At 53.0% G+C, this 18,700-nt stretch overlaps 1 protein-coding gene across 5 annotated transcripts; it reads right to left on the reverse strand.

Annotated features, from left to right (window-relative positions):
- Positions 1 to 2,895: 2,895 nt before the first annotated feature.
- On the reverse strand, positions 2,896 to 18,230 carry Vegfa (vascular endothelial growth factor A). 5 transcript variants are annotated; one of them, XM_029561601.1, is made up of 7 exons: positions 17,419 to 17,656; positions 11,375 to 11,571; positions 10,484 to 10,560; positions 10,109 to 10,138; positions 8,256 to 8,327; positions 6,962 to 7,093; positions 2,896 to 4,715 (listed from the first exon to the last, which is right to left on the reverse strand). In XM_029561601.1, exons 2-7 carry the CDS (start codon positions 11,558 to 11,560, stop codon positions 4,694 to 4,696), a joined length of 519 nt encoding a protein of 172 aa, XP_029417461.1. In that variant the 5' UTR covers positions 11,561 to 11,571; positions 17,419 to 17,656; the 3' UTR covers positions 2,896 to 4,693. The 5 variants fall into 5 exon arrangements, with proteins under 5 accessions (XP_029417461.1, XP_008827276.1, XP_008827277.1 ...); XM_008829054.3 differs by lacking the exons at positions 11,375 to 11,571; positions 17,419 to 17,656 and having other exon boundaries at positions 10,484 to 11,365; XM_029561600.1 differs by lacking the exons at positions 2,896 to 4,715; positions 6,962 to 7,093; positions 8,256 to 8,327 and adding an exon at positions 14,477 to 14,525 and having other exon boundaries at positions 10,105 to 10,138; positions 17,419 to 18,230.
- Positions 18,231 to 18,700: the final 470 nt, after the last annotated feature.

The raw sequence follows: 18,700 nt of genomic DNA on the forward strand, positions 1-18,700 counted from the left end.
GCCTTGGCCTTGATCCAGTCTTCTGTGAGCCTTGAAGGAGCCTTGGGGAGGCTCCAGAGGGTGTCTGCTCAGTTCTCATACAATTGGTAGACAAAGTATTTTCATTTTCTTCTCCATAGTCTATTTTAAGACAGTTCTTCTCATCCAGATCTGCATGTTGCAACTTCTTGCGTGCTTAGGTTTCCGATCTAGCGAGGAGCCACAGCCCCTGGAGACGTTGCTTGCCTTGCCTAGCATGCATAGGGAAGCTGGATTTCAGCCCCAGGTTTGGCCATGGCTACATCCTCCCCCCTGTCCCACTTTCCTTCTGCCTGTTTGTATTCAGTCTAGACGATTTGTTTTTATTTGTTGGTATCCTGCCCTAGCCCAGGGCAGCTGTGGTGGGGTGGGAAGAGCACTTGAATTGGAGTGGGGAAAGCTGGTTTAAATTCTCACTGGGCTGTTTACTGGGTGTGCAAAATTTCGGGCAAATTATTTACCTTCTCTGGGCCTCCTGACTTTCTTCTACTAAGTAATACTAATGAACCTCATCTCCAGGGTGGCCAAAGGAGCCAATACCTGGCATTGAGGGAGGGGCCTCTGCTCCAGCTCCTACTGGCTGAATGATTCTTCATTTTTTCCTAGCCTGGCCCTGCTCAGATCCCCACCTGTCCAACAAGTTCCCACCAACCTCTCCTGGTGTCCCTGCAAGATATCCAGTTCCACTGCCATAATGTTCAGACTAAGTTGGCAGTCTCCAAGCCTGTTTCAACAGTCATCTAACAAATGGTGATTGAGCACGTACCATATTTCAGGCACTGTTCTAAGAGCCAGAGAGGCAATAGAAAAGACAAAAACCCCCATTTTAGGTGTGTGGCGTGGAATCCCAGCACTGAGGAGGTGGAGACAGGTGGATCCCCACGCTTATTGGCCAGTCACTGAGCTCCAGGTTCAGTGAAAGAAAGAAATCCCCATTTTAGGTGTGTGGCGTGGAATCCCAGCACTGAGGAGGTGGAGACAGGTGGATCCCCGGACTTATTGGCCAGTCACTGAGCTCCAGGTTCAGTGAAAGATACCGTCTCAAAAAATAAGGTGGACAGCTATTGAGGAAGACACTTGACATCAACCTCTAGCCTCCACATGCATATGTACACGTCATGTACAGACAGAGAGAGAGGGAGAGGGAGGGAGGGAGGGAGGGAAAGAGGGAGAGAGAGAAAGAGAGAGAGAGAGAGAGAGAGAGAGAGAGAAACTTCAGAGGCAGAGTGAGGTCAACTGAGTGTAGTCGTCAAGGGAAGCCTCACCAAGATTGGGACAAGACTTGAAGGTTTGTAAGCCAAGCAGACTCTATGTGGGGTGGAGGTGCCAAATGGGGAGGGGGACAGCCAGTGCAAAGGCCCCAAGGAAAGAGAATACCACTGAGTTTGAGGAACAATATGGTGGGAGCCCTGTGCCCAAGACAGGCGAGAATACATTGGGTTGTTGAGAGGCAGAGACGGATGGATGGTGCAAGGGCCTTTTAAGGCCGTTTGACTTTTTCTCTAAGTAAAATGGAGCCTCTACAGGGTTTTGAGCCAAAAGGTGACATGATTGGCTCCTCCTTTACCAGGCTCACTCTGACTGCCTGAGAACCAGCCAAAGGGAGGCCAGAGGAGAATCTGGGAGACCAGGCTAGAGGTCCAGCCAAGTTCCAGGTGGATGACAAGAGCACCTACCTCACGAGGCCTTCTGCAGACTCAGCATCAACCCACATGCAGTGAAAGATTGGGAAAGGATGGGTACTATGCCAAAGCTTCCAGAGGGCAGGACCTTGCCTCCCTTCCTCTCCACGTATATGTATGCCCTACCAGCCACACTGCTAGTCTCCCACATCACCTCACTACACTCAGTCATCTCCCTGGAGATCTGCAACACCCTCCCACACTGTTGTCAGGCACCTCGGTAAAAAAAAAAAATCTGGAATCAGGGGGCCCCATTAGAGCCCCCTACTGCTCTTGCTGATGAGACTCTGCCTCTCTCCTCCCCGGCTCCCTGCCAGAGTCTCTCTTCCAGGCCTTTGCTCAGTCACCCTTTCTGCCTGGAGTTTAATCCTTTGCCTTTCATCCATCCTTTAAAGGGTGGCCTGCAGGCCATGTTCTGAGAAGCCGTCTTCACCATGAGCCCCTAACCCAAGCTAGATAAGATGCTTCTGGCATGGTCAGTGCTTTACTCTACTCTTAGATGCATACTTCTGAGTCTCCCACCACTCACCCTCCATAGCTCTTCTGAGGGGTGGAATTATCCTACTCATAACAGCACCCTAGGGCATACCATAATGGCCAACCCAGTGTTTACCCAACCCTATTTGTGGTTTGAAGGAATAAGACGCTAGAATCAGAGATTTGGACATGTTGCTCATTGTGTCAAAGACACAAGCAGGGTCCACTTTCCGTGGGACCAGGATAGGACAAAAGGGCTTACACAGCAAGGGGAGTCTGGGAGCTCATTGGGAGCAACCAAGATTACACAACTCTTTCCACTCACTGTATAGGACTGCATATGTGGTCAAAGCCCCCCAGCAGCTCCCGGTTTTCCACTCCTAGCCAGCAGCAACTGTTAAGACCCATAGCCAACAGCCCTCTCCTCTCTCCAGAGCTAGGAGGTACAGACTTGGTCCATTCCTTCCTTAACAAGGGCAGAATCCCAGATGAGCTGTGCCTAGTGCAAGGACCCTTGGCCAAGGAGCCGTCTCCTCTTCAACCCATGCCCAGAGTACCCACTTTCTACATTGAGACAAAAATGCATGGGTCTCCCCATATCCTACACCCCAAGGATCCCTTTCCCAGACTTGAGACAAATGCTGTGTTCCCCAAAGAAGGGTGGAAAGCGGGGCAGGAGGACCCAAGGGAGAAGGAGAGACCAGGAGGAGCTTTGAGATCAGAATTCAATTCTTTAATACAAAATGCTTTTTTTAGATATATCTGTATTTCTTTGTTGTTGTTTAAAAATAAATATGTACTACGGAATATCTCGGAAAACTGCACTAGAGACAAAGACGTGATGTTAATATCTTTTTTTCCCCCACAATTATTATGGATAAACAGTAGCACCAATAAATAAATGATAACAAATATTAAAATTAAAAAAGGAGAGAGATTTAGTATGTAGAATTCTCTATTTTTTCTTGTTTTGTTTTTACATATAAAAAACAGAATAGCAATGTCTATTTTATCAGAATCACATATATACATAAACATATATATATATATATATTTATATACAAACACAAGTTGCCAAATATATATATAGTATGTAAATGTATATTGAAACCTTATTTCAAAGGAATGTGTGGTGGGGAAAAGGGAAGGGCAGAGCTGAGTGTTAGCAAAATTAAATATCGTCTCAGGACAAGCTAGTGACTGTCACCAATCAGGGAGAGAGAGATTAGAAACATGGATTTCATACACAAAAAATCCAATACAAATAAGAGAGCTAGAGAGCACAAGAGATACATCTCATAAATAGTTGAAATTAAATATTAACCAAGAATACTGAAAAAAACCCTACTCTTTAATTAAATTAACTGTTTTAATTTCTAATTAAAAAGGGCTATTAAATAAGTACCGTATATAAAACACTTTCTCTTTTCTCTGCCTCCGTGAGGGGCATGTGGGTCCAGCCCCACTGCTCTGTGCCTCGGGAAGGGATGGGATGGGATGGGGGAGGGTTAGCCACTCACACACACAGCCAGGTCTCCTGGGGACAGAACTAGTGGTTTCAATGGTCTGAGTACATGAGGTCCTCCTGGGCTGTACCCAGGAAGTAGGGCAGGGAGAAGACCAGGGGTTCCCAGGAGAAGCTGTCACCAGGCCTTGACTTCTACCAGCGTCTCTTCTCTTTAGCCAAAACACCTATGGAAGGCCTCCTGGGAGCCTTGGAAGCGGACGAGAGCAGCTGAGGGCTGGCCAGGCTCCTGATTCTTTCAGGCAGTGCCCCTAGGGGCAAGATGCTTTTGCAGCATATAGCGGGGGTCCACAAAGCATGAAGTGTCCTGAGGCTCCCCAAACTCCTGGGGGGAGCCAGCATCCTTGTCTCTGTATCTGTCATTCTGTCCTCTTGACTCAGGGCCAGGGATGGGTTTGTCATGTTTCTGGAAGTGAGCCGAATGTGCCCCCGTGCCCTGGCCTTGCATGTTCCCTGGCAGGGGAGAGTTCCTCGGCCTCCACACCAGAGTCTCTCATTCCATCTTCTCCCCTGTCAGGATCCGAGTAGGGACATTCTTCTCCCAACTCAAGTCCACAGCAGTCAAATACATCCAGTGAAGACACCAATAACATTAGCAAAGTTAATTTAAAAAAAGAATAAAAATATATAATATATATATAAATGTATGTATGTGGGTAGGTGTGTCTACAGGAATCCCAGAAATAAAACTCTCTAATCTTCCGGGCTTGGTGATTTAGCAGCAAAAAAAAGAAAATGAAGAATCCAATTCCACGAGGGACCGTGCTTGGTCACCCGCCCGGGAATGCTTCTGCCGGAGTCTCGCCCTCCGGACCCAAAGTGCTCTGCGCAGTCTCCTCTTCCTTCATGTCGGGTTTTCTGGATTAAAGACTGTTCTGTCGTTGGTGACAACAGTGACGATGACGGTGTGGTGGCGGCGACATAGTTAGTCGGTCTTTCTGGTGAGAGGTCTGGTTCCCGAAACCCTGAGGGAGGCTCCTTTCTGCCTGGCTCACCGCCTTGGCTTGTCACATCTGGGGAGAATGGCAAAGAGAGGTAGAGGATTAGGGCCACAGAAGAAGCCTGGAAATGGGGCAGGCAGCATCCCCAGGCCTGGGAGCCCCTGGGTTCCTGAATCCTGTGGCCACAGAGCTCCCAAAGGTGCAGGTGGGATAGAAAGCCCCAGTGGAGGGGGAGAGACCCGGCCCTGCCCTCTAGAACTTGCAACCTATAAAAGACAAGACAGACATGGAAGTACCTCACAAAGCAACAGATGAGCAATTATCAAAGGACAGCCCCTATGTGACATTCCACAGAGGATAGGTGACAGGGTTAGACATAGTTAACTGGGAGAGGGTTCCTGCAAAAGGTTTTTCAGCTCTGGCTCTATGGACTGGTTTAGGGAATAAGCAGGGGAAAGGAAAAATACCTTGAGCCAGGCCAGGGACAGAAGACTGCCATTGGGGATATGTGATGCCCAAGGGAGGGGAGCTGGAAGGAGATGGAACCCCAGGAAGGTAAGAGAGCATCTGTGTTCCTCACACTTCTCAGCCTTGGCTACAGGCCTTGAGCTGCAGGCTCAGGTATGGGGCCACCTGTCCTTCCCCACATGGTGTTTAACTTAGGCTAGGGATAGGCAATTCAATGGCTTTCCTACTCCTGTTGAAGCACAGGGAGCCTCCAAGGACGTTTTCCTCATGCTCATTCCCCTGCATCCCTGCAGTGAGGAGACAGGGCAGTCTCTGCCCTGAGGACAGCCTAGGAATAGGGGTCAGGTCTCTAGAAGTCAGGCAACTTAAGTTTTAGCTCTCAGGTCACCCCATCTACAGTCCTCATGGAGAATCACCACTCCAGAAACCTTACAACATCAAGGTCTTTATCTTCCTCAAAGTACTCTGGGGAACAGAGCCCCCTCATCCAGCCCTAGAGTGTGGAAAAGTCCTACCCCAGAACTAAGATACACCCTGTCTTCACATAGCACTTCATAGACAGAACCCCACACAACAACCAACACCTGGTCCCTGGTGTCTTCAGAGATCCACAAGCCACAAGAATTCAGGCTAGGGGAAGGGAGCAGACTCCAAGACATCCTTGCACTATCTGGGAGTCTGGCCCTACCTGGGCCACCTCCTTGGGTGACACTTGCCCTCAGGACAGGCCATACTGGTATAAGCAATGCCTGTCTAAGCATAGAAAGACTCAGCTGGTAGTCATAGCCCTATACTCCTGGCCTCCCCACTGAACTTGGTCATATACAGTATTCATTCATGCACTTGATACTTCCTTGGTCCACATGGACAAAGGACAGAAATACAGACACCTGGATATGAATCAGGCCCAGGCTTTAGGTGCTCATAGTGTCATACTAGGAAAGTGGGCCTGGCCGCTTCCTACACCCACCCTGGGAGCATTTGGAAATGGGAAGGTTCTTCAGGGGTGTCATCCTCACACTGACTGATACAAGATTAAGCTATGTGGTGTTCTCAGATGCTAAAATCTCCTGCACCATGTAGGAAGAATTTCCTCTCCTAAACCAACAGCAGAGCTCTGTCTTCAGAGAGCGCCTCAATCTGAGGGAAACACAGCCTATCCTCAGGGAGCCCCAGTCTGAGAAGGATATGGCCTGTCCACAGAAAGCCTAGTAGAGGAAGACATGGTCTGTCCTGAGGGAGCCCCAGTCTGCAGGGGACATGGCCTGTTCTCACAGAGCCCCAATCTGAGGGACACAGGCTATCTTCAAGAAGCCAGTCTGAAAAGGACATGGCAAGTCCTCAGGGAGCCCCAGTCTGCAGGAGACAGGGCCTCAGCTCGGGAAAAAGACACTAAGCTGTGAAAGGCAGGACACCTAGCTACATAGATCCTCAAAGGGCAGTGATGCAGCCAGAGAGAACACACTGTTAGACATCATTTCATACCCAGAAGGACTTTTAGTTTTTCAACATTTGCACCAGCAGTAGAAATAACAACATTAGCACCAACAGCCTCCACAAGCAGCAGGACCACAGGACACAACACACAGCTTGCGTCCACAGCACCACATTAAGCCACAGCAGCCTACCCATTCAGGCAGCCAGGGCCATCTCAGAGCAGGCCTGCCAGGCCAGACTGGAGCCCACGGCCCCACAGCCTTGGGAATAGAGAAAGCAGCAATCACCAGGCAGGCAGCTAGAAGCCGAGCAGCTGGCCCCTTCGCAAGCGCGCTCTCTCTGTCTCTCTCTTTCTTTCTCTTTCCCATGTCTACGTTGCCCCTCTCTGACTCGCTCGCCCTCTGGAAACCAACCTGCAAGTACGTTCGTTTAACTCAAGCTGCCTCGCCTTGCAACGCGAGTCTGTGTTTTTGCAGGAACATTTACACGTCTGCGGATCTTGGACAAACAAATGCTTTCTCCGCTCTGAGCAAGGCTCACAGTGACTGCAAAAAGGCAAAAGGAAAGACATCTAAGCTAGAGCATCAGCGGAAAGAGAGAAAAAAACCCATGCAATACCCCCTAATATGTCCACAGCAGCTCCCCAACCCAGCTCATCGCCCTCTAAGCCCTTCCACATCCTGGAAAGATCCGAGCGCCATAGCAGAAGACAGACAGAGTGGCAGAAAGAGGCAGCACTGGCTAGGACATCTGCCCACAGGAAGAGGAGGGCACAAGCGGGCAGAATGCAGGCAGAGGACTGCCGTAAGGGGCAGTGCCGCACCCTAGGAAGACATGGGCATATCTTGGGCCACAGAGCCCCAACTGATGCTGTCACCAAAAGAACATATCTTGACTCTTCACCTGCTGGGGACAGTAATAAGCAGCCCATGAGATCACCAGGGGTAACTTCTCCCTGGAAAGGGGCCTCTACCCAGGCCCCTCCACCAAAAGAGGGCCAGCACAGGGCACAACAGGCCAAGTCCAGAGGCACTGTCCACCAGCCAGGCCTCCAGGGCCCACCACAACCTGTAACCCAAAGAAAGTGGCAGGGAGACCTCTATAGGTACTGTAGGTTGAGCTGGAATAGAGAGGGGGTTCCCCTCCAGCAGCCTCAAGTCCAGAGGAATCAAGGCATTTCCACCAAATGAAAGGGAACCACCACACAGTGCTTGACCCACTGGACCTCGCCTTCAGCCCACAACAATCCACTTCCTGCCATCACACCCTTCCTCATTTCACACTTCCCCTCTGTGCACACCACCCTCAGCCTCCAAATGTGTGCAGGAGCCTAGAGCAGTAGAAACCAGTTGGGTGTGTGGGCCCCAATGCCCAGCACCCATGCCAACATGGGTCCCACCACCAGTGTCCAGTAGGTGAGAGAAAATCGGTGCCCAGCCAAGCCAGAGTCCCCTCCCTGGGTGCTTCAGGCCCACTCGCCTCCCAACCATCCCCATCCCAACCCCGAACCAGCAACACCACCACCAAGTCTACCCGTTGGTGCCATTAGTGGAGTGAGTGAGAGAAAGAGACACTGAGGCCAGCAGGAGGTCAGGGCAAGAGCCAGAGAGGGGCCCACGGGAGGTGGCAGGGTTAGGGGAGCTGCAGGCGGATTGACTGGAGGCCAGGAAGGCTCCAGGGAATTAGACAGCAGCGGCACCAACGTACACACTCCAGGACTTAAACCGGGATTTCTTGCGCTTTCGTTTTTGCCCCTTTCCCTTTCCTCGAACTGATTTTCTGGAAAATATAAAAACAGAAACAGAGAGCGAGCGAGCGAGAGGGAACAGGAGAACAGAGGAGCAATGAAAAGGCCAGAGGTGGAAACAGGAGAACCAAAGCTACACAGGCCACCCCCTGGAGCAGCCTCCAAAAAAGAGGGAGCTCAGGCATGGGTGGTCTGGGGCAGCATCCATCCCACGGCTCCTCGTTCTCCTCAACTTCGTCTGTTGTGGCGTGACAACCCAGCTCTAGGCAAGGCTCTGGGTAGGGGCAGAGACTGTGAAAGGCATAGGGTCTAAGGGCTTGTAGGTTCACACAGTCCCTGGTACCAGGCAAGGCAAAAGGCTACCAGGACAGGATCTTTGCCCAGCTAGCCGCTAAGGCTGGACCCTGAAGGTCAGGAGGCTAAAGAAGGTATAGGCCAGACTTGAAGGAGAAGATCAGATCTGTAACTTTATGCAGGGTTCAAGGTGCTTCAAGCACCTCTGTCTTCATTTCCAAGTGTGATAGCAAGGGGTCCTCGTGGGGGCCCTGCCTCACAATTTCTTGGTATGGGGGAAGAGTCACTCTGGGAGCTGCACAGAACCCAAGGGAGGGCATGGAGGCACCAGTTGCCCAGCAGTAACCTTGGCTGGGAGAAGGGGCTGGGTGTCCTTAGAACCCAGCACTGGTGATAGATTCAGAGGAGTGAGAGGGGGCTGGAGAAGGGCCCTGGGGACTTGGAAGGGACTTTTCTTTCCAGCCTGGCAAAGTCACCACACAACTCACTAGACCTCTCTTCTGAGACCACATGAGCCCTACCATTCTCCCCACGGGCAAAGCAAGTGTTTAGGGAAAAAGACAGAGACAGGCTGCAGCCTGCCATCCTCCAGGGAATAAGCATTCTCTAGGCCTGCCAGAGCCCAGAGAGGACATGGTGGCCTGTCTGTCACAAAGAAAGAAAGAGGGGAAAGGAGGGACCTGGGAAGAGGGCAGGCCTGTGTCCCTCAGGAGAAAGCATGAAGACTGGGAGGAAGGTCTCCACATGTGGTCATTCACCTAGAGTGTGCCCCCTCTCTCCCCCATACACTCCCGGACCATTGCTTTGGCGGCTACAGTCATCCAGGAATCTGAGGGCTTAAGGGAAGCAGGGGTTCAGGCTTAAGGACATCAAGTGCTAGGGTAGACAGGAAGGGGTGCAGTGAGGGGAAGGAGGGCATGGGTACTCTCTCTCAGTCGCTCCTTCCCTGTAAGTTCATCTCCCCATTGATGTCAGCCACCAACTCTCCCAGACCTCATCTGCCACCCCATCCTGACCTGACCCTTCCACAGGGAGCAACTACAAGCTTCATAAAGCTAAGAGGGCTATGTCTGTACCTACCCCACTTCTGTAGGAAAGCAGATACACCACCAATAACCTCCTGAGACCCTAGAAACCTAAACTGCCACAAATGTCACCAAACAAGGCCAAGGACACTTCCTCTTATATATGGCCACCCACTTCATCTCCCTTACTCTGCTGTGGGTGCCAGTGTCCACACAGCCCCTCCAGCACACCCTTCAAACAGCAAGTGATGGCCAGGACTGATCTGAACCCTGGAAGGCAGCATCCTTTTCAGAGGAAACAAGAGGCTCTAGTTTGGATTTCTTCACCATCCTAGAACCATGATCCTGAAGTTGGTTCCATCCCACTGATGCCATGATAATCCCCAACCAGACCAACACTCCAACCCACTGAGGCTGTAAGAACACCCAAGAGAGGAAGCCAAAAGCCCCAAACCAAGATAACTATTGAGATGTGCTAACATGTGACCACTTACTTTTCTAGCCTTGTTCTGTCTTTCTTTGGTCTGCGATGGGTAGAGAAAGGGACAAAAACAAGACACAGAGAAATAAGATGATGGTAACTACTGGGGTCATAATAACAATAATAGTAACACATGGTTGCTTATGAGGTAGCAATACCATCTTAATCCCTTCATATATAATTACCAAGTTAATCCTTATAACAACATGATGAGGTACATTCAATTATTGTGCTCATTTTCTAGATATGGGAACAGAGGCACACCAAGGTCAAATGCCCAAGATCACATAGTTAGTTGGAAAGTGGACATGGGCTATTAAGTGTAACATGCTAAGCCCTGGGGTGGGCCACAATTGTGTGCTACAAGAGTGTGAAGCTCCATCCTTACCTGCATTCACATCTGTTGTGCTGTAGGAAGCTCATCTCTCCTATGTGCTGGCTTTGGTGAGGTTTGATTCGCATGATCTGCAGGGGGAGGAAGCAGATCACAGAGGTTAGTGACCCAGCCAGCCATACCCAGATGGGACACCCCAGGGCTCCTGCCATTTAGCACCCAGGAGTTCTATTGAGCAGGGATAGATGGTGGAGCTAGGGAACCAAGGCTCTACCAGAAAAGAGCCTCGGGCCACCCCAACTCCCCCAGCCCTGCTGGCCCCAAGGAGCCCCTCAAAGAGCCCCTGCTCTTCTTGAGGGCTGATATGGCTGCAAGGGTTGGCCAGGCTGGGAATTCAGGTCCTGGATTCTCACCATTCCCCATCCCTTCCCCTCCTTCATCCCCTCCAAACTTTACCCCGATCTCTAGAAACTACCTAAGAACTACCCACCCCATGTCTCAGAGCCCCCTCCCACTCTCCACCCTGTCTGGGCCAAGATCCACCCCATCACTAAGTAGCAACCCAAGACTGGCTTTTCACTCTCCACAGACCAGTCCTATCCAGCTTCCCAAACAGAACCCTCAAGCGGGGAAAGCCTGCAGGCTCTCTTAGAGGGAGGAAGAGAAGGGCTCTTGTCACAGGCATCAGCCCCTTGTTGAGCCCAAGGGGCAAAGGTCAGCAAAGCAGAGGAAATGGTCAATCGGTTGAGAACCTGGGCTGTGAAATGCAGGCATCTTCTTCCCCAAAGTAGACAAGACCCTCCAACACATACACCTCATCTCCTCACCCCCAACCTCAGTTCAGCTCCTTCTACCAAGAGCTTCCCAGGCAAGGGCCCAGACCACCTGTTCCAGAGTCTAACACCCTTCCCTGAACCCCCTGCCCCCAGTCCCACAGGTGCCCACCTGCATGGTGATGTTGCTCTCCGAGGTAGGCACACACTCCAGGGCCTCATCATTGCAGCAGCCCCCACACCGCATCAGGGGCACACAGGATGGCTTGAAGATATACTCAATCTCATCAGGATACTCCTGGAAGATGTCCACCAGAGTCTCGATTGGATGGCAGTAGCTGCGGCGGAAGACGTCCATAAACTTCACCACTGCATGGGAAGGACAATACATGAGTCCAGTTGATGATGCAAAAAAAAAAAAAAAAAAAAAGCCTCTATCTCCGCCCAGCTCTATAAGGCCCCTCCTCACAGCTTCCATCAAAGGTACTCACTATCAGGTAAGTCCTTCCCCAAATCTAACTGGAGCCCCTCCCTCCTTTCCAGGACTAGGTCCAGGGGAGCCGGTCTGCCACATCTAATTCCCTTCCTCACTGTGACAGCAGAGCAAATTCCTGGGCCAACATTGACACCAGAGGACAGTATGAATATGGATAGACCTATTTTCCACTCTCCTATAATCTCCATACAACTACTGCCTTAACATCAACCATACCAGCGGCCACTCATTGAACACCAAGTACATGCTGGGCACAGTATACAGCTATACATACACACAATCCTCCCCACATGGTAACACTAAATACTACTGGGACAGGACCCTATTTTATAAATAGGGATCTACAGGCTCAGAGAAACTCAGTAACTTGTCCCAAGGCCACACTGCTAGTAAGCAGTACAATTAGACTAGGCTCCGACAGCAAAGCTCTCTCACATCTGTCATGTGCAAACATAGAAGTTTTAGGAGGTACCTTGCCATCTGCCAGTCTCCATCCCTAAATGTGGGCTGAAGACCTATCGGCAGGTGGCATTGGGCAGGCACACCAGGTAGGTCCAGCCAGGCCAGCACTAAGAACTCCGCCCAAGAGGATGAGCTGCCTATAGTTTTCTAGAAGTTGATCTGGAGGGAGATGGGGGAAAGACAGCCTCCCGGTCTGAGGTACATGGGAGCAGGAAGAGGCCATGGGGTGGGATGCTCAAGAAGTACAGGACTCCTGCAGGATGGCTCCAAATGGTGGCTCAGCCTTCTACTTCTGATCACATCCCGAAGACCATCCCTAAGCCTGTTCCTCAAGTGAAGGAAGAAGGAACACCAGCCCACAGGGCACCCAGGCTCTGGCTAATAGTTGGTACAACCTTGGTACTGTTCCCTCCTGTCTCTGAGCCTCTGACTCAACTCCTCTGTATAAGTGGGTTGGCCTGACCTCTAAAGGCTGCAATGTGGGGTTCTGTCTCCATTTGCCAGTCTTGAGAACAACTCATTTCAGGTGACAAAGTTTGGAATGTCACCCAGGCATTTTAAGTGCACACTCCATAGACTACACCTCCCTTCCCCCACCATACACACCTGGGGCCACAGCCAAACCTCCCCTTCACGTTTCCCACCAAGGTTTGCTTTCCAGAAAGGCAAGGAAGATGAAGTTCAGAGGCATGCCTACAGTAGGCTGGCTGGGGACAAACTGGGGAGTGGAGGAAAAGGTAGGCAGATGGCCACAGATGTGAAAACAGAAAGAGTAGGGGAACCTAAGCCACCGCCCAACCCCCGCTTTCATCATGGTCACTACTTTTCTTATCTGGACAACAAGCACAGAATTCTTGTCTACCCCCAAAGGGTTAACCTAAAATATAGCCAAAAAGCAGTCCATGAGACCAGATCTGAAAAATCATTTAAAGCAAGTCTATATTGGAGAGATGACTAATCCAGGATTTTCTAACTGACCCTTCATCATGGTTAGAACAGAGGTGTCCTGGGCTAGTTAGTGGCCCCACATAGGAGGGGACAGCAGAAAGGTCTGGCCTGGGCAATGAATGGGGCTGGAAGCTGAAGGTAAAAAGACCTATGATTAGAATTCTTTTAAAAAGCTTCTTAGAATCCCCCAACATCTATGGGAGGTGGCTAGGGTAGCTTGGCCAGCACCCATGGAAGCCCAGTCCCAGCCCCCAAGAAAAGATGTCCTGCCATTCTGGGCATGTACACATATACACTCCAACATCAGGCTTTCATGGTATTCCTTATTTATGGCAGACAACCTTTTCTCCAGCAAACAAAGACCATTTGTCTTGCCTCTCTCAGACCACAGAGACCACTAGGAAGCCGAATGGGATGGGTTGCACGTTGGGAGTAGGGACCTGTAAGTGGCCCAGGACAGGAGTGGCAAAAAGCCAGGCCTTGGGCCAGGGAAAGGGCTCCTGGGGTGGGGGAGGAGGGAAAACTGCTGGACATCACCAGCCCTTGAAGGCTACTGCAGCTACACTGGATTTGGGTCACGGAAACTAGCCTGGAGAAAGACCCCAGGACCTCCCCTCCTCAGAGGAGGGGTGCTGGAGGCTCGGTACCAGGCAGGAGCAGAGGCCACACTGAGTGCAGAGAGCTAGGGCGTCCCCAGAGAAATGGGAGGATCCCGGTACTCCAAACCACACTGGAACAAAAGGCAGGCAGACTCCGGGTTGGGCAGGGGGGCGGGGCGCCCAGGAGCTACAGCGGCCCTCTGCTGGTCTGGGAGGGAAGTTCACAGTACCCAAAGGCAGTCCACCGGAGCTTCTGCCACCCTCAAAGGACTGCAAACTGGGGCTAGGGGATAGGACATGGGGAAGTCCCATTACAATGTCCCCCTATCCCTCAGCCCCATGCCTATCCAGATCACACAGGAGGAGTCACAAATCCCATGGGTGGCCCATTGCTGGGTAAGAAGTGGCACTGTATATGTACATCTATCCTCCCTGGGAACAGGGGGTACAGGGGATACCTCCCTGGATATCTGGAAACCTTGAACACTGCCTTCCTCATCTATGCTCACAGCTTCTTTTCCAGATAAATTTTTACTGTAAAGGGTGGAAGGAAAAAACAAAAAGCAACAAGTCTTGTTTCTAGTAGAGACCTTAACAGAAGACACCTTAAGAAATGGAAGGGTTAACCTTACAGTGTCCACACGACCTTGATTCTCATATGCTTTTTCCCTACCCAACCCCAGGCCTGAAAAAGAGGGACAGGTCCTACCCATGTACCCCCTGAGCCAACAGGGTATTTCATCCAAGAGCAAGGGGGGGGGGGACTCACCTTCATGGGGTTTCTGCTCTCCTTCTGCCGTGGGTGCAGCCTGGGACCACTGAGGAAAAACAAAAGGCAAGCATTGGCAGGGCGGGGACAGAGGTGCAAAGGCCCAGGCACTGGGTCCCCAGTCTCTGCCAGCCTCCAAGGTTTCTGAGTACAACAGGAAACAGGGATCCCTGCAGGCCCAGAGCATACCCACCACCCCTGGACTGTTCCAATTCTGAACCCATGGAAGTTAAAGACTAACCAGATGTTGGGGGCTGGGGAGCTCACAATAGGGAGGAAAACAGCAGAACGCTGCTCTCTTCAGGCCCCCAGCACCTTCTTAGTGTTGCATCGCTCCTTTTCCTCACCACCCCCTTATTCCCTGGTCCAAAGCCATGGGTAAGTATTAAGGTCAAATAGGAGGACAAATTTGGACTGGGGCAGGAAGGAAGGACTGGGGGCGAGAAAAACAACATGGTGACCTTCTCCTGCTGACATGACAAATACCAGGGTGAGCTGGTGTAGGAGGCGGGGGTGCTGAGGACCGAAGGGCACCAACTACCCTCCCCCACCCAAACTCTTTGGAGGCCTCAGAAATACTCAACAACTCAGGTTGCTCAGAGGGTGAAAAGCTGGAAGGGAGCCATAGGAAAAGGAGAGCCCCATTTTCCTCCCACCCCAGTCAGCCAGAATGAATTTCCAAAATCTGACTGGACTCCCTGTCCCACCTTGTCCCCAAGCCTGTCTTATCTGGGTACTTTCCCCAAATGTAGTCAGGGAAGCTCTTCCTCCTCAGCACCATCCTGCTCCCAAGGGGTCCCCTGCTCCACCCCAGACCTGAGACCTCCCTCAAACCCTCCCCAACCCCACCAGCTCATTTCTCCCCTTCTCAGAAAATGTGAAGGTCAACAGACGGCCATGTGGACCTGACAGGAGTAAGCAGGCAAAGCCCTCCAGGCCTTCCTGAGGGTCTCCTGTTACCAACTCCCCAGCCACCTGTTCCATAGGTCCCTACCACCCAAACCAGCCTGGCCCTCCATAGGACTCCCCTGGGAGGGAATCCCACCCTCTGTCTGTCTCTTTCTCTTTACCACAGACCCCCTAACAGCAGCCTACCCAGGCCCCCCAGTCTTTCCCCCAGGGTCAAGGTCTGAGGAAGACTTTCTTAAGGGATAGCCTCCCACTGCAGCTCCCTCAGGGAGCCCCTGGATTCTGCACCTCAATCTCTCAACTCTCCCCACAATATCCCTAAGTCCTCCCCAAATCTCCCCAAGTCCTCCACTCTATCTGAGCCTCAATGGGGAGAGGGAAGAGAGACTTTGCACCCCCTCTTAGGCAGGGGGCACACAAGGGGAGGTTCTAAGCAGGGCCAGGCCAGGTGCCCTTCTCTGGGGGCCTCTGAAGGTTACACAGTGGCCAGGCAGCCACTCCTGCCCCTCCTCCCAACTGGGAGGCCCAGAGCCAAGGCCTTTGTGCCAGGATCTGAGGAACTCTGGATGGTGGCAGAGACCCCTGCCCATCCCCTCCCTACTGCCTCTTTTCTAAGGGGAGTCTCTGGCTGGGGATTGGTGGGACAGAGAAGCATAAAGGACCCCTTAGTGGCTTTGATAAGCAAGTTGAGTGGGCAAGTTTAAAGTTCCCAAAAAAACCACCTGCTTTTGCCAGAACAAAGTATGGCAAGAGCTCCAGTCAAAGGTGCGCGGGAAGGGCTAGTCCCAAGCTGCCTGTGTCATAGCAAATTTCAAGCCACTTTTCCAAAAAGGGCAAAAAAAATGAGTGATGTCAGTCTTTTACCCTTCTCTGACCCCCATAAAAATGGAAGCACAGGCTCACTTGGAGCTGCTGGGGGTGTGAGTAGAGCACACCTTTCACCAACTCAGAACTTAGGTTAGTGTTTCCACAAAGAACCAGAGGGTGGGCTCCAGCACCCCCACTTCTGACTGTCACGATCCTTTCCCAGGACTCTGGGGCCAGAGTGGGTCTGATGGGTCCTTCTCCGCAAAGAGAAGGAAAATATAAAAGGTTAGGAAGGGTTTCTACCCACGAGGCAGGAAATGAGGAAAAGGGGAAGGGGCGTCGGGAAATTCCTCCTAGCACAAGGCAGGGGTAGAAGTTGGGGACGGTGGAAAGGGCTATGGTAGGTTCTCCCGGTCCCGGAACTGGGGCTACCTCCAGAGGTCACCTTCCCGCGGAGGGCCGGCGGGGGGAGGGGCGCCGCTTGTTGCCCGGGTCTCCGGGCTCCGGCAGCCCCGGCTCCGTGAACACGAGGCCGGCCAGGCCCGGGCTGATGTAATCGGCTCCGCGCCGCGCGCGCCCGGCCGGGCGGGGGAGGGCGGGCACCGCGCGGGACGCGAACGGGGACGAGAGGGGGTGGCGCGGCGCAGGTGGCCCAGCAAACGGGGCGGGGGGTCCCCGCAACAATCCATCCGAAAACTTTTCCCAAACTCATTGCCACGGGCCGAAGAGACCCGAGTGGCACTGACAGCAATGCCCTCCTCTGTCGCCCGCGCCCTGCCCCCTCCACGATCTCTGCCCTCCCCGGGTCCAAGGTCCGAGCACCCCCGTGTCCGCTGAGCTCCGGCTCCCGCCCCCGCTGCCCCCGATTTCCAGTTCGCCGGGGACCCGCGACCGGGAGCAAACTTCTGCCGCCAGCCGCAGCGCAAGCCCAGCCCCCTCGGCCTCCTCCTCCGCTCCCGCCCTCTGCTGCTCGGCCCAGATCGTACGTGCGGTGACTCTGGTGGGTGGGCAGGGCCCGCGTGGGCGGTGAGACTATCCTGGCGCCCTCCCACCTAGCGCGCACCCCCTCCCCCTCCACGTAAGACGACAGAGGGGGACGCCTCGCGCCGAGTGCCCAAGGACCCGCGTGGGGCACGAAGTCCCCACGCGCGCGCTCGCACGCACGTCCCCAACCGGGAGAGGCGCTCGCAACGGCCCCGCGACAGCAGGCAGGCACGGCCGCTTACCTTGGCATGGTGGAGGTAGAGCAGCAAAGCCAGGGTCCAATGCACCCAAGAGAGCAGAAAGTTCATGGTTTCGGAGGCCCGGCCGGGGCCGGCGCGGCTCGTGCTCCCTCTCCGGCTCGGACTGCGAGGCAGCCCGCTCTCCTCCGCGCCTTGGCGGGCTGCTCTTCCTTCTGGAACCGAGGCCCGGGCCAGGGCCTGGGGCGCGCGCGCGGCTGGAGCACTGTCTGCGCACACGGCCGCCTCACCCGTCCATGAGCCCGGCTCCCGAGAGCCGAGCGCCCACTGCGACCCCCTCTCCTTTTCCTTCTCTTCCTCCTCCCTCTGCTCCGGCCCCGGCTTCTCCAGGCCCGAGCTAGCACTTCTCCCGGCTCGGATCGGCTTGCCTCCTCCGGCGCAGACCACGGCTACTCCCGAGCGAGAAGAGCCCAGAAGTTGGACGAAAAGTTTCAGTGTAATCCCGCGAACCCCGATCCCCTCCACCCCGCCTCCGGGCGCGGGCTTCGGCTCCTGCTTGCGGCTCGCCGCCGCGTCCACCGTCGGCCGCCCGCCGGGGAGGAGGTGGGCGCTGGGGCTGGGGGCGGTGTCTGTCTGTCCGTCCGTCAGCGCGACTGGTCCGATGCAAGATCCCAAGGGGGAGGGCTCACGCAGCGCTCTGGCGGTCACCCCCAAAAGCAGGTCAGTCACTTTGCCCCGTCCCTCTCGCCGCTCGCTCTCCAGCGCGCTCTCTTGGACCCGATCTCTGTGTCTGTCTCTCTCTCTCTCTCTTTCTCTCTTCCTCGACTTCTCTCTGGAGCTCTGGCTACCACCTCTTTTCTCTTAGCTGATTTCCAAAATCCGAAGTGATTTGAAGACGTGAAGGCTCAACCTCCTCAAACCGTTGGCACGATTTAAGAGGGTATTTGAATAGGAAGCAAAAATAAATTAAAGCGTAAAACAATAGTTTTTTTTTTTTTAAAAAAAAAAAAACTGTTTAAAAAAAAAAAAAATATTTTTTTTTTTTTTAAACAGTTTTTTTTTTTTTAAAAAAAAAAAAACTGTTTAAGAAAAAAAAAAAGAGGGGTTTGAATATCAAATCCCAGCGCACAGACCCTCCCTCCCCCCCCCGGGCGGTGAGTCCTCTGAACAGTCGCCTCGCCGCTGAGTCTCGAGACGGAGCTCTGCTGCCGCCGGCTCAGCTCGCCCCCAGCGCCGCGGCCTCGCTGCAGCTCGGCTGCCCCAAGCCTCTGCGCTTCTCACCGCTACCAGGGGGTGGAAAAAAAAGGGAGTTCTGGCCCTGCCCCTC

Source organism: Nannospalax galili, unplaced genomic scaffold, assembly GCF_000622305.1.
Source record: "Nannospalax galili isolate Female #2095 unplaced genomic scaffold, S.galili_v1.0 scaffold653, whole genome shotgun sequence".
Lineage (NCBI taxonomy): Eukaryota > Metazoa > Chordata > Mammalia > Rodentia > Spalacidae > Nannospalax > Nannospalax galili.